Source organism: Dendrobates tinctorius, unplaced genomic scaffold (genome assembly GCF_039654945.1).
Source record: "Dendrobates tinctorius isolate UK_male_01 unplaced genomic scaffold, ASM3965494v1 ptg000039l, whole genome shotgun sequence".
NCBI classification, from domain to species: domain Eukaryota; kingdom Metazoa; phylum Chordata; class Amphibia; order Anura; family Dendrobatidae; genus Dendrobates; species Dendrobates tinctorius.
The window spans coordinates 23,878,877-23,903,531 of NW_027361707.1; the positions used below are offsets into that span (position 1 = coordinate 23,878,877).

Genomic DNA, 24,655 nt, shown 5'->3' on the forward strand with positions numbered 1-24,655 from the left:
GTTTTTGGCTGGAATTGAGATCGGACATCATGTCGCGATTGGAAAACCCCTGATGTACCAAAACAGTGGAAACCCCCCACAAATGACACCATTTTGGAAACTAGACCCCCAAAGGAACTTATCTAGATGTGTGGTGAGAACTTTGAGCCCCCCAGTGCTTCACAGAAGTTTATAACGCCCGGGCGTGAAAATAAAAAATTCGTATATTTTCCACAATCATGATCTTTTAGTCACCATTTTTTTTATTTTCTCAAGGGTACCAGGAGAAATTGGACCCCAAAAGTTGTGGTCCAATTTGTCCTGAGTATGCTGATACCCCATATGTGGAAGAAGACTACTGTATGGGGACACGTCGGGGCTCGGAAGGGAAGTAGTGACGTTTTGGAATGCAGACTTTGATGGAATGGTCTGCGGGTGTCATGTTGCCTTTGGAGAGCCCCTAATGTACCTAAACAGTGGAAACCCCCCACAAATGACCCCATTTTGAAAACTAGACCCCCTAAGGAACTTATCTAGATGTGAGGTGAGCACTGTGAACCCCCAAGGGCTTCACAGAAGTTTATAATGCCCGGGCATGAAAATAAAAAAATCGTATTTTTTCCACAAACATGATCAATTAGTCCCCAATTTTTTTATTTTCCCAAAGGTAACAGGAGAAATTGAACCCCAAAAGTTGTTGTCCAATATGTCCTGAGTACGCTGACGCCCCATATATTGGAGAAAACTACTGTATGGACACACGTCAGGGCTCGAAAGGAAAGTAGTGACGTTTTGGAATGCAGACTTTGATGGAATGGTCTGCGGGCGTCATGTTGCCTTTGGAGAGCCCCTAATGTACCTAAACAGTGGAAACCCCCCACAAATGACCCCATTTTGAAAACTAGACCCCCTAAGGAACTTATCTAGATGTGAGGTGAGCACTTTGAACCCCCAAGGGCTTCACAGAAGTTTATAATGCCCGGGCATGAAAATAAAAAAAATCGTATTTTTTCCACAAACATGATCAATTAGTCCCCAATTTTTTTTATTTTCCCAAGGGTAACAGGAGAAATTGAACCCCAAAAGTTGTTGTCCAATTTGTCCTGAGTACGCTGACGCCCCATATGTGGGAGAAAACTACTGTATGGACACACATCGGGGCTCGGAAGGGAAGTAGTGACGTTTTGGAATGCAGACTTTGAGGGAATGTTCTGCGAGTGTCATGTTGCCTTTGGAGAGCCCCTGATGTACCTAAACAGTGGAAGCCCCCTACAAATGACCCCATTTTGAAAACTAGACCCCCTAAGGAACTTATCTAGATGTGTGGTGAGCACTTTGAACCCCCAAGGGCTTCACAGAAGTTTATAATGCCCGGGCATGAAAATAAAAAAAATCGTATTTTTTCCACAAACATGATCAATTAGTCCCCAATTTTTTCATTTTCCCAAGGGTAACAGTAGAAATTGGACCCCAAAAGTTGTTGTCCAATTTGTCCTGAGTACGCTGACACCCCATATGTGGGAGAAAACTACTGTATGAACACACGTCGGGGCTCGGAAGGGAAGCAGTGACGTTTTGGAATGCAGACTTTGATGGAATGGTCTGCGGGTGTCATGTGCGTTTGGAGAGCCCCTGATGTACCTAAACTATTGAAACTCCCCACAAGTGACCCCATTTTGGACACTAGACCCCCACGGAACTTATCTAGATGTGTGGTGAGCACTTTGAACCCCCAAGTGCTTCACAGAAGTTTATAACGCTCGGACGTGAAAATAAAAAAATCATTTTTTTCCACAAAAATGATATTTTTGCCCCCAATTTTTTATTTTCCTAAGGGTAACAGGAGAAATTGGACCCCAAAAATTGTTTTGCAATTTGTCCTGAGTAGGCTGATACCCTACATGTGGGGGTAAAACACTGTTTGGACGCATGTCAGAGCTTGGAAGGGAAGGAGCACCATTTGACTTTTTCAACTCAGAATTGGCTGGAATTGAAATCAGACACCATGTTGCATTTCGAGAGCCCCTGATGTGCCCAAACAGTGGAAACCCCCAATTCTAACTCCAACCTGAACCCCAACACACCCCTAACCCTAATCTCAGCCCTAACCCTAACCCTAGCCCTAACCCTAGCCCTAACCCTAGCCCTAACCCTAACCGTAATGGAAAAATGGAAATAAATACATTTTTTTTATTTTATTATTTTTCCCTAACTATGGGGGTGATAACGGGGGGTTTGATTCACTATTTATGGCGGTTTTTATGTTTGGCGGCTGTCACACGCTAAAAGACGCTTTTTATTGTAAAAATAGTTTTTGCATCACCACATATTGAGAGCTATAATTTTTCTGTATTTTGACCCACTGAGTCATGTGAGGTCTTATTTTTTGCGGGACGAGTTGACGTTTTTATTGGTACCATTTTCGGGCACGTGACATTTTTTGATCGCTTTTTATTCCGATTTTTGGGACGCAGAATGAACAAAAACCAGAGTTTCATGAATTTCTTTTGGGGGGGTGCGTTTACACCGTTCCGCGTGCGGTAAAATTGATAAAGCGGTTTTATTCTTCGGGTCAGTACGGTTACAGCGATAGCTCATTTAGGTCGTTTTTTATGTTTTGTCAGTTTTATGCAATGAAAACTATTTTATATAAAAAATAATTATTTTTGCATCGCTTTATTCTGCGAGCTATAACTTTTTTATTTTTTTGCTGATGATGCTGTGTGGCAGCTCGTTTTTTGCGGGACAAGATGATGTTTTCAGCGGTACCATGGATATTTACATGCGTCTTTTTGATTGCGCGTTATTACACTTTTTGTTTGGCGGTATGATAATAAATCGTTATTTTGTGCTTCGTTTTTTATTTTTTAAGGGGTTCGCTAAAGGGGTTAACTAATGGGATAGTTTTATAGGGCGGGTCGTTACGGACGCGGCAATACCTAATATGTGTACTTTTATTGTTTTTTTTTTTATTTTCAAAAAATGGATTTATTTGGGGGAATATATTTTTTTTTTTTGTAATTTATTTGGCGATCTTTTTAAAATTATTTTAACACTTTTTTTTTTTTACTTTATTACATAGTCCCAGGTGGGACATCACTGTTCTGTGACAGATCGCTGATCTGTCACATCACAGATCACTGTGACAGATCAGCGATCTGTCACAGGCAGTGCACAAGGCTTCCTCATTCCTGCGCTTTGCAGGCACTGAGGAAGCCAGCTTCCTGCAGGCCCCCGAAGGCCCCCGTCGCCATCTTGGATTCGGGGGCCTGCAGGAAAGGAGCCCCCGGCAGCAGCGCTGCACATTGCGCTGCCGTGGGGGGCTCAGGGAAGCACGGAGGGAGCCCCCTCCCTGCCGATGCTTCCCTTTAACCCCCGGTACACCGCGTTCATGTTTGATTGCGGTGTGCAAGGGGTTAACGTGTCCGGGGCGGTCCGTGACCGCCCCTGACACATTGTGCCGGGTGTCAGCTGTGATAATCAGCTGACACCCGGCCGCGATCAGCGGCGCTCACCACGTGGGCGCCGCTGATCGCGGTAGACGTACTATTCCGTCCATGGGCATAGGGGCCCGGGTCCCATGGACGGGATAGTACGTCTGATGTCAGGAAGGGGTTAATTGTAATGAATGAATATCATTTTGCAGAGCTCGAACACTTTCCACCACCAATTTTTCCGTTTTTCTTCATGTTGACAGCGGATTATTCGGGATACTCTCCAAACGAGTGACAAAAGAGCTTCTTATTCAGGAGCAAACAGGAACAATATATGATAAGCTTAACAGATCAGGAATAAATCATTTGTGTGTCTCTATCTGTGCAGCATCTACAGCAGGCTGCTTCTCTCATACACAGACACAGGAAAACAGGAAATACAGTCACATGTGTGAGCCTCTGTGAGTTTTTTTTTAACTTTATAAACACTATACAAATCTAGCAACTAAACACTCAAAGACAGGAATAGAGTTGTTGCACCAAACATATTCCAACACTTCCCTTCTTTCAGGATCCATAACTTTTTTATTTTCCCATACACAAAGCTGTATGAGAGCCTATTTTTTGCTAGATGAGTTCTAATTTTGAATTATGTGGGAAATGGGAAAGATTTATTTCAAATGCTAAAAAAAAAAAAAATACAGCAATTCTGACATTATTTTTTGAGTTTTGTTTTTATGGCATGCACTATGCAGTAAAAATGATCTGCATCATGAAACAGCTGTCTGTGGATGGATACCATGTTTTGGCATAGGTGGTTTCCTTCATTGGAGACTGCCCTTCCCGTGGTTGTCTATAAAAGTCATCACAGTCTACTTCTACTCCGACCCTGCAAATTTAACGTAGTAGGTTCCCCCCCTCTTTCGTATTAACTCAGTCCAAACGTTGGGGCCCAGTTGCCGTGGATGTTGCTGCACAAATTAGAACCATTGGTGCACTTAGAGGAATATTACTCTCAATAGTCTGGGTTGTAGTGTACTCACTGTAAATAGCGCTAGTAGAACCACAAGTCTCAGAAGGGAACTCACTGTGTGTCTCAAACGGTTGGAGGGTTCTTTGGACACCAGCTGGGGGCAGCAGGATTCAGGCCTTTATGCGGTGGGATTGCCTGCAGAACTCTCCAGGTCTTTGATGTTAATGGCCTCAAAGGGAGACAGGACCGAGCTCTCTCCAGCAGCGCAGGTATCTTAGTGGCGGCCGCCACACTCTGCAGCGTAGAGGAATGAAGATCCACACTGCTCTGCTTCTCACAGCAAGCTGCCACGCTCCTTCCTCTCTGCACATTTACTTTCACTTCCTGGTCAACTCTCTCCCCCAAGTCCCTCCTCCTCCACTCCACTCACTCTCCTTCTATCCTTGCAGGCCATGTCATCTGACTGAAACAAGGGTCCCTGGGAATTGTAGTCCACTGCCACTCAGGGGAAAAATGATTAATGTCTGTAGGTCCCTGTTTAACAGCCGCTGCAAAACTCTTCTTAGTGTCTGTAAGCTCCAATATGCCAGTAGCTCCTCTGACAATTCCCTGTGCAGGTGTTACATCTGTTTATGGTGTTTACTGATTTCTATGGATGCAGTGATACTAAATCTGTGTATTTTTTATTGAGGGGGAAGGGGATTGATTTAAATTTTTATATTTTTTTTAATACTTTTTTTTTTACTTTATTTGCTAGTCTTCTTAGGGGACTTGAGCGTGCAATTATTCAATAGCCTATAATACAGCAATACGTCAGCACTGCTGTCTTCTTTGGGAGACACAGGTGTCTTCAGCAGACCCCCTTCTGCCACAGCAACCAGTTGTCACCCTGGAATCATGCCAATGGGACATGTGGAATGGCGCATCCCCATGATGACGCATTGCTAATGTTGCTGTCACAGATTTTGTGTACGTCTTTTTGTTTATTTTTATTCTTACAGAGAAGTTGTGCTTTTAGTGGTTAAACAGCTTTACAGGAATTTTTTTACTGCCTTTTGTGTTACCTCTTAAATTCTTACAAGATTTAATTTTTTTTACACATTTTACTTTTTCACTTTGATCACTGGTTTCATGTACTGCAATACTAGTGTACTAGGTCACATGTAGAGAAAAAATGTGAGCTTTCAGCTTCACCTCTCAAATGCTTTGTTAAATTAATGAATAGTATTTACTGTATTTTTAAGGCAATAAGACACTTTTTTACCCAAAATCTGGGCAGAAAACGAGGGGGAGGGGTGCGTCTTATAGTCTGATTGTAGCTTGCCTGGGGGCATTGGTGGTGGTGCGAGGTCATAGGAGGTAAGGTCCTTGCTTTCTGAAGTCGGTAGTGGCAGCAGAAGTGGGGCGATGCTATAGGCGCTGTGCTGGAAGGAGGAGTGTCAGCAATGACGCAGGAGCGGAGTCCCGGCTCTGCACATTGACTTCCCTGCGGTGGGCTTCAGGAAAATGGTTGCGGTGCATGCGCAGATTGGGATCTTGGCTCACCTAAGATCTCAATTTGCGCATGCGCTGATGGAGGTGCCCATTTACCTGGAGTCCACAGCTTCAGGAAAATGTCCACCAGAGGTGGCTGCATACACAGATTGAGATCTCGGCTCAACCAAGATCTCAATCTGTGCATGCGCTACCAAAACCAGCCATCCTCCTGAAGCTCACCACCTGGAAATCAATACATTCCACTTAGCCTCTGTACCAACATCCACCCATGGCACACAGCATCACCCTACTTCTGCTGCCAGCTTACTGGAAGTAGGGCCCCTGCCTCCTGTGACCCCAGTCTACCGCCTCCTCCCTCCAGGTAACTTACCATAAATTTGGACTATAAGACAGACCCCCATTTTATTAAAAATCTTTTTTTTTTCTATTTTCCTCCAAGAAATTTGGGATGCGTCTTATGGGCCGGCGCATCTTAAAGTCAGAAAAATATGGTAACTGAAATATCCCAGTGGGGAAAGAATGGATGCGACTTGGAAAGTTGGTGAAAATCCAGCACTTGATATTGAGTGTGATTAAAAACAAACATTTTCATTGAAATAGCCAAATTAAAATTATAAAAAAGTTAAAAAAACAGAACATGACATCATGGAGATTGTATCAAAAACCTGCGAGTTTAAAACCAGAATTTGTTTGCAGTTTTTATTCATGACATCTGCACACAAATGAAACCCGTACATTTTTGCTACCATCTCGAGGATGTCTTGTTTTCAAATGTTTATGCAATGTTAATTTTGATATTTAATAAAAGTACCATATTTTTTGGACCATAAGACGCACTTTTTTCCCAAACTTTTTTTGGGGGAAATGGGGATGCGTCTTATAGTCGGAATATGCTTACAAAATACTGGGGTGGCGGTCCTGGTCTGACGCTGCAGGGCGATGCAGCCTTTGTTTCCAGGCTGGTGCGGCAGTCGTGCACTGTAATGCGGCGGTCGTGCTTTGTGGTGCGGGGGGGGGCTCCGTCAGCATTTTCTGAAAGCCTGGAGGCCCCCGCAGATCCATGAATGCGATGCGGTGGCCTCCTAGTAAATGGCTGCCGGGGGCAGCGCATGCTCAGATTGAGATCTCGGCACCGAGATCTCGTCCGGAGATCATTTTCCTGGAAGCCATCGCATCACAGCAATGAATCTGCAGGGGCCTCTGGGCTTTCACAAAATGCCAGCGGAGCCCCGCTGCACAACAGAGCACCACCACCACACCTGGCGTAAAATATTGGCGAAGCCCCGCTGCACTACCACCGCACCAGCCTGGGATGGGATTTGCCAGAGACCACCACACCAGCATGGACCACCAAACAACCCCTGTGACCACTCCCCCACCTGTGCCAATCCCCCCACGGTAAGCTGAATATGGACTGTAAGATGGACCCCATTTAACACATATATTTTTCCCTATTTTCCTTCTGAAAATTTGAGGTGCATGTTATGGTCCGGTGCGTCATATAGTCCAAATGATACGGTATTTGGTTTTTTTTCACACTAGAAATCAAGTGCTGGATTTTCACTAACCTTCCAAGTACTCGTGTTCTAGAGTGCATGGGACCTGTTATTTTCACTTTGACACAGCCTGATAAACTATGCCATAATCATGATTTCTGGGTGCTGATAGGATTAAGGCCGGGGTCACACTGGCGATTAAATCGGACGAACGCAATGCGAAAAAAATCGCATTGCATTCATCCCAATGTTATTTTATGGGGCAGCTCCCATCATGTGATTTTTGATCGGATCCGATCCTCGGACCGAGACAATCGCAGCATGCTGCGATTGACACCGATTTTCGGATCGGATTCGACAATGCATATCTATGGGGGCGAGAAAAAATGGGACTAAAAACGGACTAGATGTGTGACTTGCGATAAAATCACACCCGGTGTCCTTTAGCAAAAGCCGGCAATTCTTCCAATACATTAAAATCACAGAGACCGGTTAAATAAAGAATGAATAGATCTACACACACACATATATATATTTTTATATATATATATATTATACATGTCATAGAGACACATTAATATATATATTACAAATTCATACAGTTCATCACAGCAGAATAGCCGCAGAAACATTTGCCGGCTTTTGTCCTGCCCGACATGAAATGACACATGGTTTACATATAGTTAACCATTTCATTTCATGTTTTTTTTGTTATGTCTATCACAATTAATTAGATGAGGGTTTGTGGGTAAAATTTTGGACTTGTAGGGGTTAATTTAAGGGGTTAATTCGTTGTATGAAATTACGGGGACTCCCTGCAGCCTCAGTGACGTCAGCAGGAGTCCCTGCAATTTAATACAACGAATTAACCCCTTAAATTAACCCCTACAAGTCCAAAATTTTACCCACAAACCCTCATCTAATTAATAGTGATAGACATAACAAAAAAAAACATGAAATGAAATGGTTAACTATATGTAAACCATGTGTCATTTCATGTCGGGCAGGAGAATAATTATACAAAAGCCAGCAAATGTTTCTGTGGCTATTCTGCTATGATGAACTGTATGAATTTGTAATATATATATATTAATGTGTCTCTATGACATGTATAATATATATATATAAATATATGTGTGTCTAGATCTATTAATTCGTTTGTGTGCGGAAACCTGTAATTGGGCTCCATTATATGTCCATTTAGCTATCCTGCGAGAAAATCTCGCCAGACGGATGTCAAACGGATCCTTACATGCGATTAAAATCGCATCAATTAAGAAAAATCGCATCAAAAACAGATCATTGGTTAAGATACCTTTGTGCGATTTCGGTTCTTTAAAATGGGACCGTTTTTTTAATGGTTGTGTGTGACTCTAGCCTAAAGAGGAATTCCTCTCCTTCTTATAACCATCTAGATGCTGTTGTCGGTTCAAAATATGATTGTGACCGATGCAACAGGGGTGTCGGCTGTAATATAAAGCTGAAACCTGTGACATTTTAGATTACTGGCATTCACAACTTAATCCTCAGAACAGTAAAAAGTGGCACTGAGGATTAAGGTCCCTTAACCCCTTCCTGACATCCGACGTACTATCCCGTCCATGTGACCCGGGCCCCTATGCCCATGGACGGGATAGTACGTCTACCGCGATCAGCGGCGCCCACGTGGTGAGCGCCGCTGATCGCGGCCGGGTGTCAGCTGATTATCACAGCTGACACCCGGCACAATGTGTCAGGGGCGGTCACGGACCGCCCCGACACGTTAACCCCTTGCACACCGCGATCAGACATGATCGCGGTGTACCGGGAGTTAAAGGGAAGCATCGGCAGGGAGGGGGCTCCCTCCTTGCTTCCCTGAGCCCCCCACGGCAGCGCAATGTGCAGCGCTGCTGCGGGGGACTCCTTTCCTCCAGGCCCCCGAATCCAAGATGGCGACGGGGGCCTTCGGGGGCCTGCAGGAAGCTGGCTTCCTCAGTGCCTGCAAAGCGCAGGCAAGAGGAAGTCTTCTTCAATGCCTGTGACAGATTGCTGATCTGTCACAGTGACAGATCAGCGATATGTCACAGGACAGTGATATCCCACCTGGGACTATGTAATAAAGTAAAAAAAAATAAAAAAAAGTGTAAAAATAATTTTAAAAAAATCGCCAAATAAATTAGTAAAAAAAAAAAAAATATTCCCCAATAAATTCATTTTTGAAAATAAAAAAAAAACAAAACAATAAAAGTACACATATTAGGTATCGCCGCGTCCATAACGACCCGCCCTATAAAACTGTACCATTAGTTAACCCCTTTAGCGAACCCCTTAAAAAATAAAAATAAAAAAACAAAGCAAAAAATAATGATTTATTATCATACCGCCAAACAAAAAGTGTAATAACGCGCGATCAAAAAGACGCATATAAATATCCATGGTACCACTGAAAATGACATCTTGTCCCGCAAAAAACGAGCCGCCACACAGCATCATCAGCGAAAAAATAAAAAAGTTATAGCTTGCAGAATAAAGCAATGCAAAAATAATTATTTTTTATATAAAATAGTTTTCATTGCATAAAACCGACAAAACATAAAAAAATGACCTAAATGAGCTATCGCTGTAACCGTACTGACCCGAAGAATAAAACCGCTTTATCAATTTTACCGCACGCGGAACGGTGTAAACGCACTCCCCCAAAAGAAATTCATGAAACGCTGGTTTTTGTTCATTCTGCGTCTCAAAAATCGGAATAAAAAGCGATCAAAAAATGTCACGTGCCCGAAAATGGTAACAATAAAAACGTCAACTCGTCCCGCAAAAAATAAGACCTCACATGACTCGGTGGGTCAAAATACGGAAAAATTATAGCTCTCAATATGTGGTGATGCAAAAACTATTTTTACAATAAAAAGCGTCTTTTAGCGTGCGACAGCCGCCAAACATAAAAACCGCCATAAATAGTAAATCAAACCCCCCGTTATCACCCCCTTAGTTAGGGAAAAATAATAAAATTAAAAAAATGTATTTATTTCCATTTTTCCATTAGGGCTAGGGTTAGGGTTAGGGCTAGGGCTAGGGTTAGGGCTAGGGTTAGGGTTAGGGCTAGGGTTAGGGCTTGGGTTAGGGCTAGGGTTAGGGCTGAGATTAGGGTTAGGGGTGTGTTGGGGTTCGGGTTGGAGTTAGAATTGGGGGTTTCCACTGTTTGGGCACATCAGGGGCTCTCCAAATGCAACATTGCGTCTGACCTCAATTCCAGCCAATTCTGAGTTGAAAAAGTCATATGGTGCTCCTTCCCTTCCAAGCTCTGCCATGCGCCCAAACAGTGTTTTACCCCCACATGTAGGGTATCAGCCTACTCAGGACAAATTGCAAAACAATTTTTGGGGTCCAATTTCTCCTGTTACCCTTAGGAAAATAAAAAATTGGGGGCAAAAATATCATTTTTGTGGAAAAAAATGATTTTTTTATTTTCACGTCCGAGCGTTATAAACTTCTCTGAAGTACTTGGGGGTTCAAAGTGCTCACCACACATCTAAATAAGTTCCGTGGGGGGGTCTAGTGTCCAAAATGGGATCACTTGTGGGGAGTTTCAATAGTTTAGGTACATCAGGGGCTCTCCAAACGCACATGACACCCGCAGACCATTCCATCAAAGTCTGCATTCCAAAACATCACTACTTCCCTTCCGAGCCCTGACGTGTGTCCATACAGTAGTTTTCTCCCACATATGGGGTATCAGCTTACTCAGGACAAATTGGACAACAACTTTTGGGGTTCAATTTCTCCTGTTACCCTTGGGAAAATAAAAAAATTGGGGAATAATTGATCATGTTTGTGGAAAAAATACGATTTTTTTATTTTCATGCCCTGGCATTATAAACTTCTGTGAAGCCCTTGGGGGTTCAAAGTGCTCACCTTACATCTAGATAAGTTCCTTAGGGGGTCTAGTTTTCAAAATGGGGTCATTTGTGGGGGGTTTCCACTGTTTAGGTACATTAGGGGCTCTCCAAAGGCAACATGACACCCACAGACCATTCCATCAATGTCTGCATTCCAAAACGTCACTACTTCCCTTCCGATCCCCGACGTGTGCCCATACAGTAGTTTTCTCCCACATATGGGGTATCAGCATACTCAGGACAAATTGGACAACAGCTTTTGGGGTCCAATTTCTCCTGTTACCCTTGGGAAAATAAAAAAAATGGTGACTAAAAGATCATGTTTGTGGAAAAAATACGAATTTTTTATTTTCACGCCCGGGCGTTATAAACTTCTGTGAAGCACTGGGGGGTTTAAAGTGCTCACCACACATCTAGATAAGTTCCTTGGGGGGTCTAGTTTACAAAATGGTGTCATTTGTGGGGGGTTTCCACTGTTTAGGTACATCAGGGGTTTTCCAATCGCGACATGGTGTCCGATCTCAATTCCAGCCAAAAACGTCAAATGGCGCTGCTTCCCTTCCGAGCTCTGCCATGCGCCCAAATAGTGGTTTACCCCCCACATGTGGGGTATCAGCGTACTCAGGACAAATTGCACAATAACTTTTAGGGTGCTGTTACCCTTGGAAAAATAAGAATTGAGGGTGAAAAGATCATTTTTGTGGAAAAAATATGATTTTTTAATTGTACGGCTTTATGTTATAAACTTCTGTGAAGCCCTTGGGGGTTCAAAGTTCTCACCACACATCTAGATAAGTTCCTTAGGGGGTCTAGTTTCCAAAATGGTGTCATTTGTGGGGGGTTTCCACTGTTTAGGTACATCAGGGGTTTTCCAATCGCGACATGGTGTCCGATCTTAATTCCAGCCAAAAACGTCAAATGGCGCTGCTTCCCTTCCGAGCTCTGCCATGCGCCCAAATAGTGGTTCACCCCCACATGTTGGGTATCAGCGTACTCAGGACAAATTGCACAATAACTTTTAGGATGCTGTTACCCTTGGAAAAATAAGAATTGAGGGTGAAAAGATCATTTTTGTGAAAAAAATATGATTTTTTAATTGTACGGCATTATGTTATAAACTTCTGTGAAGCCCTTGGGGGTTCAAAGTTCTCACCACACATCTAGATAATTTCCTTAGGGGGTCTAGTTTCCAAAATGGTGTCATTTGTTGGGGGTTTCCACTGTTTTGGTACATCAGGGGTTTTCCAATCGCGACATGATGTCCGATCTCAATTCCAGCCAAAAACGTCAAATGGCGCTGCTTCCCTTCCGAGCTCTGCCATGCACCCAAATAGTGGTTTACCCCCACATGTGGGGTATCAGCATACTCAGGACAAATTGCACAATAACTTTTAGGGTCCTGTTACCCTTGGGAAAATAAAAATTGGGGTGAAAAGATCATTTTTGTGGAAAAAATATGATTTTTTAATTGTACCGCTGTACGTTATAAACTTCTGTAAAGCCCTTGTGGGTTCAAAGTTCTAACCACATATCTAGATAAGTTCCTTGGGGGGTCTAGTTTCCAAAATGGGGTCACTTGTAGGGGGTTTGCACTGTTTAGGTACATCAGGGACTCTCCAAACGTGACATGGCGTCCGATCTGAATTCCAGCCAATTTTGCATTGAAAAAGTCAAACGGCGCTCCTTCCATTCTGAGCTCTGCCATGCGCCAAAACAGTCGTTCCCCCCCACAAATCAGGTATCAGCGTACTCAGGACAAATTGCACAATAACTTTTGCAGTCCAATTTCTCCTGTTACCCTTGGTAAAATAAAAAAAATTGAACCTGAAGTATTTTTTTTGTGAAAAAAAGTTAGATGTTCATTTTTTTTTAAATATTCAAAAAAATTCCTGTGACGCACCTAAAGGGTTAATAAACTTCTTGAATGTGGTTTTGAGCACCTTAAGGGGTGCAGTTTTTAGAATGGTGTCACTTTTGGGTATTTTCTATCATATAGACCCCTCAAAGTGGCTTCAAATGTGATGTGGTCCGTAAAAATAAAATGGTGTTGTAAAAATGAGAAATCGCTGGTCAACTTTTAACCCTTATAACTTCCTAACAAAAAAAAATTTTGATTCCAAAATTGTGCTGATGTAAAGTAAACATGTGGAAAATGTTAGTTATCAAGTTTTTTGTGTGCCGTATCTCTGTGATTTAAGGGCATAAAAATTCAAAGCTGGAAAATTGCGAAATTTTCAAAATTTTTGCCAAATCTCCGTTTTTTCACAAATAAACGCAAGTTATTTGAATGAAATGTTACCACTAACATGAAGTACAATATGTCACGAGAAATCAATGTCAGAATCACCGGGATCCATAGAAGCGTTCAGAATTGTAAAAATTGGCCCGGTCATGAACGTGCAAACCACCCTTGGGGGTGAAGGGGTTAATGACCACCGTTAAAAAGAGTGTGACTGTCGTTAAAGGGGTTACAAGATTTTTTTAATTGATAGACAGATTAGAAAGCAGCATAGCCGGACAACATTTAATGAATTATCAGTGACTTGTGCCTTGCCAGAAAGATTCCTCCAGTAACAGACTGAAGTGTTATGATGAGTCACCGAAGGAGGAAAAAAACAAAATACTAGCTAAGTCCAGAAAAAACCAGAGAGGTTGGCAGCTATCGGATTGCAGACCCCTGAACCTATCCACAACAACTAGCAGTAGCCGTGGGGGGTTCCTATGGTGCACTAGACCCCTCGATCACAGCCGGAGAACTACAAAGCCTAAGACAGAAAGGGGAAAAACTAAACTGCCCCAGAGCAGACCCCAAAGCAATAGGCAGCCCCAAACATATAATGACGGTGAAGCAAGATGAAAACCCTAACACAGATAGAAAGATAGGTTGAGCAAATGATGGGGCCCAAGCTAACTAAATAGGACAGGATAGGAAAGCTGCTGTCTGCCATCCGCAAAAACCCTATCCAAAATGTGCCAACCGACTGATAGGAAAAACAGGTCCTGAAGTCGCTAGGCTTCAAAAGACTATATCAGCACTCAGGTATATTCTGAAGACAGAGCAAAAGATCAACAGATCAGAGACAAAAATGGAATTCAGCTCACCCCCCGCCAGGGATGGCAGAACTCCCAAAAAACAAGGCAAAACAAAAACAAAACTGAAGTGTACAAAGCAGAGCAGAAAAACTTAGCTTTGAGACGCAGGAATCAGACTGGTTTCCAAGAATCCAGCAGGATCACCAGCAGGGAAGAAGGGCGTCAGCTGCCTTATATCCAGTCCTCAATTCCAGCCACCCAGTCATCATCTAGCTGCAAAGGTGTTTGGTAATCAGCCTCACTACCTTCTTTCACCAGAGGAGGGAGTTCATCAGACCTCAATGGTGAAGGGAAAAATGAACTCACAACAGTACCTCCCCCTTGAGGAGGGGTCACCGAACCCTCATTCATGCCACCAGGGCGATCCGGGTGAGCCCGATGAAAGGCACGCACCAATCTTTCGGCATGAATATCAGAGGCAGAGACCCAGGAATTATCCTCCTGACCATAACCCTTCCACTTAACCAAATACTGGAGTCTCCGTCTAGCCAGACGGGAATACACTATCTTCTCTACCTCATATTCCATGTTACCTTCAACCAATACAGGGTCTGGAGGTGCCACCACAGGAACTACTGGTTCAACAAACCTCTTCAACAAGGAGTTATGAAACACATTATGAATTTTAAATATGACAGGAAGAGCCAACCGAAAAGAAATAATCTCCAAAATCTTGTAAGGTCCAATAAATCTAGGCTTAAACTTAGGAGAAGCGACCTTAATAGCGATATTTTTTGATGACAACCAAACCATATCACCCACCTTAAACTGGGGACCAACGGTCCTACGCCGGTTGGAAAACCGCTGGGCCTTTTCCTGGGAGAGAGACAACTTATCCACTACTTGGTCCCAGATCTGGTGCATTCTCTCCACCACAGTGTCAACACCTGGGCAGGCAGAAGGCTCCACCTGCCCTGAAGAAAATCGAGGGTGAAACCCAAAGTTACAAAAAAAAGGTGACATCAAAGTGGCAGAACTAGCTCTATTATTTAAAGCAAATTCGGCCAAGGGCAAAAATGAAACCCAATCATCCTGATCGGCAGAAATAAAACATCTCAAATATGACTCCAAAGTCTGGTTTGTTCTCTCCGTCTGCCCATTGGTCTGAGGGTGAAACGCAGAGGAGAAGGACAACTGAATTCCCAGCTTGGAACAGAAAGTCCTCCAAAATCTAGACACAAACTGAACTCCTCTGTCAGATACAATGTTCTCAGGAATCCCGTGCAATCAAACCACCTGTTGCAAAAACAAGGGCACCAACTCAGAGGAAGATGGCAACTTAGGGAGTGGTACAAGATGGACCATCTTAGAGAATCTATCACAAATCACCCAAATAACAGTCATTCTCTGAGAGACAGGCATATCAGAGATAAAATCCATTGAAACATGGGTCCATGGCCTCCTGAGCACCGGCAAAGGCATCAACAAGCCACTAGAGCGAGAACAAGGTTTAGACCGGGAGCAAGTCCCACAGGACTGCACAAAATTCCTGACATCAGGCGGGCCACCAAAAAGACCGACTCACCAGATCTCTAGTACCAAAAATACCTGGATGACCAGCCAATGCAGAGCAACGAACTTCAGACATCACTCTCTTACTCCACTGGTCAGGAACATACAACTTTCCACTGGGATAATGCTCAGGTTTGTCCTCCTGAAACTCTTCTAGAGCACATCTCAAATCGGGCGAGATGGCAGAAAGAACTACCCCCTCGCCTAAGATGGTAGCAGGCTTAGTCACAACAGGGGAATCAGCAAGGAAACTCCTAGAGAGGGCGTCTGCCTTGACATTCTTAGTGCCCGGAAGAAAAGAGACCACAAAATCAAAACGTGTGAAAAACAAGGCCCACCTAGCCTGTCTAGGATTCAAGCGCTTGGCCGACTCCAGGTAAATCAAATTCTTGTGGTCAGGAAGGACCACGACTTGGTGTTTGGCTCCCTCCAACCAATGTCTCCACTCCTCAAATGCCCATTTCATGGCCAACAGTTCCCGATTCCCCCACATCATAGTTACGTTCGGATGGGGAGAACTTTCGGGAAAAGAAAGCATAAGGATTCATTTTAGATGTCACAGGATCTTTTTGGGACAACACCGCTCCTGCACCAATCTCAGAAGCGTCCACCTCCACCTGAAACGGGAGTGAGACATCAGGTTGCCGCAAAACCGGAGCAGAAGTGAATCTTCGCTTCAGCTCCTGAAAGGAAGAAACAGCCTCCGGAGATCAATTCAGCACATCAGCACCCTTCCTAGTCAAATCAGTCAATGGCTTGGCAATACCAGAAAAATTAGCTATAAATTTCCGATAAAAATTAGCAAAACCCAAAAACTTCTGGAGGGCCTTCAAAGAAGTGGGCTGAACCCAATCATAAATGGCCTGTACCTTGGCCGGGTCCATTTCAATAGTTGACGGAGACAAAATAAATCCCAAAAATGAAATCCTCTGTACTCCAAAAAGGCATTTCGATCCCTTGACATACAGGGAATTCTCTCTCAAAATCCGGAACACAGTCCGAACATGTTCCACATGAGAGTCCCAATTCTTGGAGAAGATCAAAATATCATCCAGATAGATAATCAAAAATGTATCCACAAAGTCTCGGAATATATCGTTCATGAAGCACTGGAAGACAGAAGGGGCATTAGTGAGCCCAAAAGGCATCACCAGGTACTCAAAATGTCCTTCCGGAGTATTAAACACCGTCTTCCATTCATCCCCATGCTTAATGCGAACAAGATTATACGCCCCCCTGAGGTCAAGCTTGGTAAACCAGCAAGCACCTTTAACTCTGGAGAATAGATCAGAAATCAGGGGTAACGGATACTGATATTTAACAGTAATTTTGTTGAGGGCACGATAGTCAATACAAGGCCTTAATGAACCATCCTTTTTAGCCACGAAAAAAACCCCAGCACCTAAGGGTGAAGAGGATGGTCTAATATGACCCGTCTCCAATGACTCCTTAATATAGGATCGCATAGCCTCGTGCTCGGGTACAGATAAATTGAAAAGCCGACCCTTGGGGAAATTACACCCCGGGTTCAGCTCAATTGCACAGTCATAACTCCTATGAGGAGGCAAAGACGCAGACTCATTCTCACTAAATACATCATAAAAGTCAGCCAAATAGTCAGGAACATCATGCGACTGGGGAGAGGTGGAGAAAACAGGAGCATCACTAAGGGCACACCGACAACCCCAACTCACCACAGACAAAGATTTCCAATCCAGAACTGGATTATGGATTTGCAACCAGGGAAACCCCAGAACAATGGTATCATGCAAATTATGCAACACCAAAAATCTGCAATTTTCTTGATTGTCTGGGGCGACCCACATTACCACCTGGGTCCAAAACTGAGGTTTATTCTTCGCCAAAGGAGTAGCATCAATACCCCTCAAAGGGATAGGCGTCCGCAGAGCTGTCATAGGAAATCCACAACGTTTAGCAAAATCCAAGTCCATCAGGTTCAGAGCTGCTCCCGAATCCACAAAAGCCTTGGTGGAAAATGTGGACAGGGAGCATATCAGAGTAATTGCCAGAAGAAACTTAGGTTGAACACCACCCACAGAAAACGTGTGTGCACAACATTTCTCTCGTTTAGGGCAGACAGAAATAATATGCGAGGCATCTCCACAAAAAAACACAGCTTATTACGCCTTCTGAACTCCTGACGTTGCGCCCTAGACAAAACTCTATCACATTGCATAGGTTCAGACATTTGTTCAATAGGTGGCAACATCTCTCGTGTAGTTTTGCGTTCACGTAAATGCCGATCCACCTGAATGGCTAATGACATAGAATCGTCAAGACCAGAGGGAACAGGAAATCCCACCATAGTATCTTTTACAGTTTCTGACAAACCCTTCCGAAAGAGGGCTGCCAAGGCACCATCATTCTAGGTAGTAAGGACCGCCCACTTTCGGAATTTTTGACAGTACAACTCTGCCGAATCCCGACCCTGGCTTAATGCCAACAGGGTCTTTTCAGCCTGATCAATAGCATTATGCTCATCATACAACAACCCCAAGGCTTGAAAAAATGCGTTCACATTATTCAGAATAGGATCATCAGGTTTGAAAGAAAACGCCCAATCCTGGGGATCGCCGCGCAGCAAAGAGATGACAATTTTAACCTCCTGCGCGGAGTTCCCCGACGAGTTAGGCTTCAAGGCAAAAAATAATTTACAATTATTCTTGAAATTCAAGAATTTAGACCGATCCCCAAAAAACACCTCAGGAGTAGGAATCTTTGGTTCAGCAGCATGTGAATGAGCAAGATAGGCGGAAATTCCCCGCACTTCAGCAGCGAGCTGCTCCACACGATCAGACAATTGCTTCATCTCCATTGAGAGAAAAATTCCACCTACGGCCTCAGAGATATAGAGGAAAAAATATGCACAAAAAAAAAAATTCTGACACACTTTTTTTTTTTTTTTTTTTACTATTCTCTCCTGCTATTGAGTACCCTAGGATCTGCAGTATGGCTGGTGATTCTGTTATGATGAGTCACCGAAGGAGGAAAAAAACAAATTACTAGCTAAGTCCAGAAAAAAACAGAGAGGTTGGCAGCTATCGGATTGCAGACCCCTGAACCTATCCACAACAACTAGCAGTAGCCGTGGAGTGTTCCTACGGTGCCCTAGACCCCTTGATCACAGCTGGAGAACTACAAAGCCTAAAAACAGAAAGGGGAAAAACTAAACTGCCCCAGAGCAGACCCCAAAGCAATAGGCAGCCCCAAACATATAATGACGGTGAAGCAAGATGAAAACACTAACACAGATAGAAAGATAGGTTGAGCAAATTGATGGGGCCCAAGCTAACTAAATAGGACAGGGTAGGAAATCTGCTGTCTGCCATCCGCAAAAATCCTATCCAAAATGTGCCAACCGACTGATAGGAAAAACAGGCCCTGAAGTCGCTAGGCTTCAAAAGACTATATCAGCACTCAGGTATATTCTGAAGACAGAGCAAAAGATCAAGAGATCAGAGACAAAAATGGAATTCAGCTCACCCCCGGCCGGGGATGGCAGAACTCCCAAAAAACAAGGCAAAACAAAAATAAAACTGAAGTGTAGAAAGCAGAGCAGAAAAACTTAGCTTTGAGACGCAGGAATCAGACTGGTCTCCAAGAATCCAGCAGGATCACTAGCAAGGCAGAAGGGCATCGGCTGCCTTATATCCAGTCCTCAATTCCAGCCACCCAGTTATCATCTAGCTGCCCAGGTGTTTGGTAATCAGCCTCACTACCTTCCTTCACCAGAGGAGGGAGTTCATCAGACCTCAATGGTGAAGGGAAAAATGAACTCACAACACTGAAGTAACATTTTTGGCTCTTTACATGTCCCTTTCATGTACACTAACTGCCATAGATATGCTCTTCCCTAAAATACCTTTACCCAATCCTCCTGTAACCTACTCTCCATGTCACATGATCTCTGCTTGAGAATCTCCTGCTTCCTCTGAGGTAGCATCAGATTCTCCCTTATTTCTGGGTTCTGGAAGCTGATGGGTGGGGTTTGGCGAGTAAGTAGGTGGGGCTTGCCACACAGGTGGGCAGGGCTGTAATCAGCAGAGCTCACTTGGTGTATGTGCATTTTATCAGCTCTCCCCATGCAGACCTAGCTCTCCCATACATCTGTGTGTATACAGCAGGGAGTATATACAGGAAGACACATTACTGCATACTGTTTTCCCATTCCCTTCATAATATGAATACATCCAGATCTCTCCCCATCCATCCACTGATTCATCCAATCATCCATGTCAGTGAGGGGGAGCAGGGGATAATTTTTGTCGTGAGGGCTGGTGCAATGGTGCTTTGTGCATTACTGTAACGGATATGGTGCTGATGATGCGTGTTACTCTGGCAGGTGAGTAAGAGTAGTGTAGCTGGAGTTAATGGTCTGTTCTCACTGCTGGCTTGCAGCCCAACACAAGGTATGATGGGAAATGTAGTGAGAAGGGAGCAGAGTTATCTCAAGAGGAAGTGATCACTATGACAATAGAGCTGGTGTCAGGGCACAGAAAGCAATGCAGAAAGGCATAAAACATGAAACTTATTAGAAAAGATGTATGGGGGTGTTTGGTGGCATAACCCTTCAGCGTTTATTGCAAAACCAGGAACTGGGTCAGGTTAGTGATCAATCTCTTTAAGCAATGCCACAGCTGTTGATTAATCTATCGGCAGGGCATTGCCACACCCTGTCCCAACCCAAGCTCTGCTTACTTTTGGTGTAGCTTGCTGAAATGGTTGTAAAAATGTCAGAAGTCGACAATTTTTTTGCGCAGCTTCATGTTATTCCGATTAAAAGTATAATATGACTGCCATATACGCCCGACCGGTATTACCGGAGGAAGATTGCCAGGAGAGGACCTGAACGCTTTTCGAATATCAAGGTGTTCTTAGACTTAGTTTGTTGTTCGAAATGCGTTCATGTTATCCTTCTAACTGAAATAAAGCAATTGGATTTTATTCTTCGAAGCTGGAAATTTTTTCAAAAGTGCTCTTCACAGCATCTGGCAGAGACGCGATCCATGCCTCAATTCCAGTGTTCCATTGGTACCACACAAGGGTGAGCTGTACAAACTTTGGTTTTTCCATGTACAACTTCATGTGAAACAAAAATGTTGTAACATTTGAAGGTGTTTTATGCCAAGTGAAAACACGTTCATGAATTGAAGTAGGTGAACCAAGGATATTCTCCAGCAGTAAAGTGTAAAATACTTGCAATATCTATATATGAGAAACCAATAAGTAATAAAATTGTATGCAAAACGCAACAATAAACTCAGATACCCCAGAAAACCAGATCGAAAAATAGCAAAAATATAAAAAAGTAGCCAAAAATCAGTAAAAGCTAAATGCATAAGGTTGAAGCTCACCCATCACAAAAACTCAATGAGCATTTTGTAACATTATCCAGGACTCTCTGTGCCCCTCACTAATCAGCTGTTTGCAGTTCCTGTTGGGCCCCATGTACACAGTGTGCAGAGCCGAAACATCTCATTCTAAGTTCAGGTCAGCACAATAATTCCTGTACAACTGATTTAAGGACATTTATGCAGTCATCTAAAGGAGATTTCACTGCGTAGAGTTTGGAATATGAAGAATAAAATGTTTTCTTTCTAATATATTAATTTTTTATTTTTTTTTTGTTAACAGTGGAGCCAGAATTTAGATATATTGGCAACATGCATGGAAATGAAGTTGTTGGGAGAGAATTACTGATTTATCTAGCACAGTATTTGTGCTCAGAATATCGTCTTGGAAATCCCAGGATCCAGACATTGATCAACACCACCAGGATTCACCTTTTGCCCTCCATGAACCCAGATGGCTATGAGTTGGCATCAGAGGAGGTAACATGTTAAATTCTTTTAGATTGTAAGCTCTTATCAATGACATCTCTCCTTTTTGTCTCATTGTTTGTACATTTTGTTTTGATTTGTCATTTTACTTTTTACTTCCCTAGACCTGGATATAAAATATGGTATACCATCAGTCGCCACAACTAGAGGGTGACTAGGAATTTACTGAATATAATCATTACATTAAAGGGAATCTGTCACCCTTTTTTTGGACTATCTGCTGCCGGCATTGACATCAGGGGCTTTTCTACAGCATCTTCATACGATGCCGTCCTCTTCTTCCCTTCCTGGAGTAGCTCCTGTTGAGAGCAGAGCAGAATACTGCAGTGCGCAGGCGCCAGACCTCTCCCGATGCCTGCGCACTGCAGGACTCCATTACAGAATGCTGTAGATAAGCCCCTGATGTCAATGCCGGCTACTCATAGGGCAAAAAAAAGGGTGACAGATTCTCTTTAAAGTGTTCCTGTAGTTTTGGAATAATCTGTTCCTGACCATTAAATGACAATTTTGTGCTTTCCATGAAAACTCATACTTTTATTAATCAAATGAGTTGCCAAATGAATTTAAAATCTAGTCCAGACATTGAAAAGGTTCAAAAAAAATATTTTTATTTGAAATAATAATTTTCTCCTTCAAACTTTGCTTTCGTCAAAGAATGCTCCCTTTGCAGCAATTATAGCATTGCAGACATTTGGCATTCTAGCAGTTAGTTTGCTGAGGTAATCTGGAGAAATGTCATTCCATGCTTCCAGAAGCCCCTCCCACAAGTTGGTTTGGCTTGATGGGCACTTTTTGCGTACTACATACGGTCAAGCTGCTTCCACATCAGCTCAATGGGCTTAATATCTGGTGACTGCGCTGGCCACTCCATTCCAGATAGAATAGAAGATAGAAGGGAGTAGTACACACCGTTGTAGGAAATCTTCAGTTTCTTGGCAATTTCTCGCATGGAATAGCCTTCATTTCTAAGAACAAGAATCGACTGTCGAGTTTCACATGAAAGTTCTTTTCTTCTGGCCATTTTGAGAGTTTAATGGAACCAACAAATGTAATGCTCCAGATTCTCAACTTGCTCAAAGAAAGATCAGGTTTATTGCTTCTCTAATCAGCCAAACTGTTTTCAGCTGTGTTAACATACTTGCACAAGGGTTTTCAAGGGTATTCTAACCATCCATTAGCCTTCTTACACAGTTAGCAAACACAAAGTACCATAAGAACACTGGAGTGATGGTTGTTGGAAATGGAGCTCTATACACCTATGAAGATATTGCATTACAAACCAGATGTTTGCAGCTAGAATAGTCATTTACCACATTAACAATGTATAGAGTGTATTCTGAATCATTTAATGTTAGCTTCATTGGAAAAAAAACTGTGCTTTTCTTTCAAAAATAAGGACATTTCTAAGTGACCCTAAATTTTTGAATGGTAGTATATAGCCTACAGTTCTTGCCAATGTTCCCATCTGCTTGTGTAAGGGGGTGAAGTGCAGGAAGAGCCGAGAGAGAGTTGCCTCCTCTGCCCCGTGCCCGAAACCATTGAGCAGGGCAGCAGGTTTCCCGGGGGACACAAAAACAGCCTGCTCAGCAGTCAGGAACAGGAAGGGAGGAGAGCTGAGAGCGGGAAAAGTGTGCAGGTTTTCCTCAGGGTAGTGCAGACAGCAGACAGGGGAGGACGCTGACACAGACCGAGAGAGAGAGATCTCCAGTACAACAGCCATAGACAGAGAGACTGCGCATAAGGACCGCAGACCGTGAGTACGTGAAGTGTCAGGAAGGTTGCGCACTCATTCGTGTAATAAGTTTTTCCCCTGTAAAGAAGCTGCGCTTGTGCTAAGACTTTTCCCTGCAAAGAGACTCTGCTCTGTGCTAAGACTTTTCCCTGCAAAGAGACTGCGCCCAGTGACAGGGATGTGGCCTGCTTAGAGAGACTGTACCACATACGAAGTTCCGGTGACCCTTGTGTTAATGCAGAGCCCCTGATTCCGTTGAGAAAGCACCACCGCGGAGCAGGAAAGAAGGAACTGGAGCATAGGGGATATCGTTTGTCTCATGCCCCTTTGGCTCCCACAATAACCCCTCATATCTCGGCTGGACATTGTTAAAGGCACAGGATACAGAGTACTTCAGATGACAAGCCCTGCTGGTGATTCGGCGCCAACGTGGGAGAAGAGTGACCCTCCAATCAAGAACCATTCAGACTGACAAGTTCCTCAATAGGAAAACTACCCTTATTACTGTTTAATACTGTTGATGCTTTTTGTCTGCTTGCTTAACTCGTTTTCATAATATTTATATTTACACTGTTAATTTTGTAATTGTTATCCCCTGTAAATAAACCTCCCTTTAACTGTTGGTCCATCTGTTCCGTGTTGACATACTCTTCTCCTGCACCTTATTACACTTGCTCTTGCTCCAATTTTCAGTTTTATCTGAGCTAGTTAATGGAGGCTAGCTATTATGGTGTCTCTGATGCACAGCACATAAAGACATGATAGATTCGTACTCCTGCCTCTATTATGCTTGCCTTTAGAAACAAAAGCAGCATGGAGGACTTTGTATAGCAGTGTAGCTGTAAATCCTGCACTGGGAGAGGTAAAACACTAATAAAGAAGCAACAGCAATAGCATAGTGTGTATTTCTCTAGCAACCTTCCACAACAGCGTAGGAGGTTGTCTCCATGCCCTAATAGGGGACAGGAAGTACAAAGAGGTTAAAAGGCCCCTCCCACCTCCCTCTCACCAGTGTCTTTCCTGTCCTCCATGGGGCATGGAGAGGTTAGAGGTATGCTGCGTGGCCGGCCACTGCAGTGTACCTGACGGATTTCTAAATGGCCGGGCAGTGGTGGTCGGTGGCTCTGCCTTCCCTCCTCCGTGCTGCTCCCGTCTTCTTTGAATTCGGGACTTTCCTGGCCCACCTGCGCTCCCTCG

At 43.5% G+C, this 24,655-nt stretch overlaps 1 protein-coding gene across 1 annotated transcript in view; it reads left to right on the plus strand.

Moving 5' to 3' along the window:
• The window catches only part of CPZ (carboxypeptidase Z), a 196,117-nt gene that overhangs the window by 48,651 nt on the left and 122,811 nt on the right, over positions 1–24,655 (plus strand). Inside the window, exon 5 of the mRNA XM_073574560.1 lies at positions 21,521–21,717. Within this exon, the coding sequence (XP_073430661.1) occupies positions 21,521–21,717 (197 nt within the window). The remainder of the gene's footprint in view (positions 1–21,520; positions 21,718–24,655) is intronic.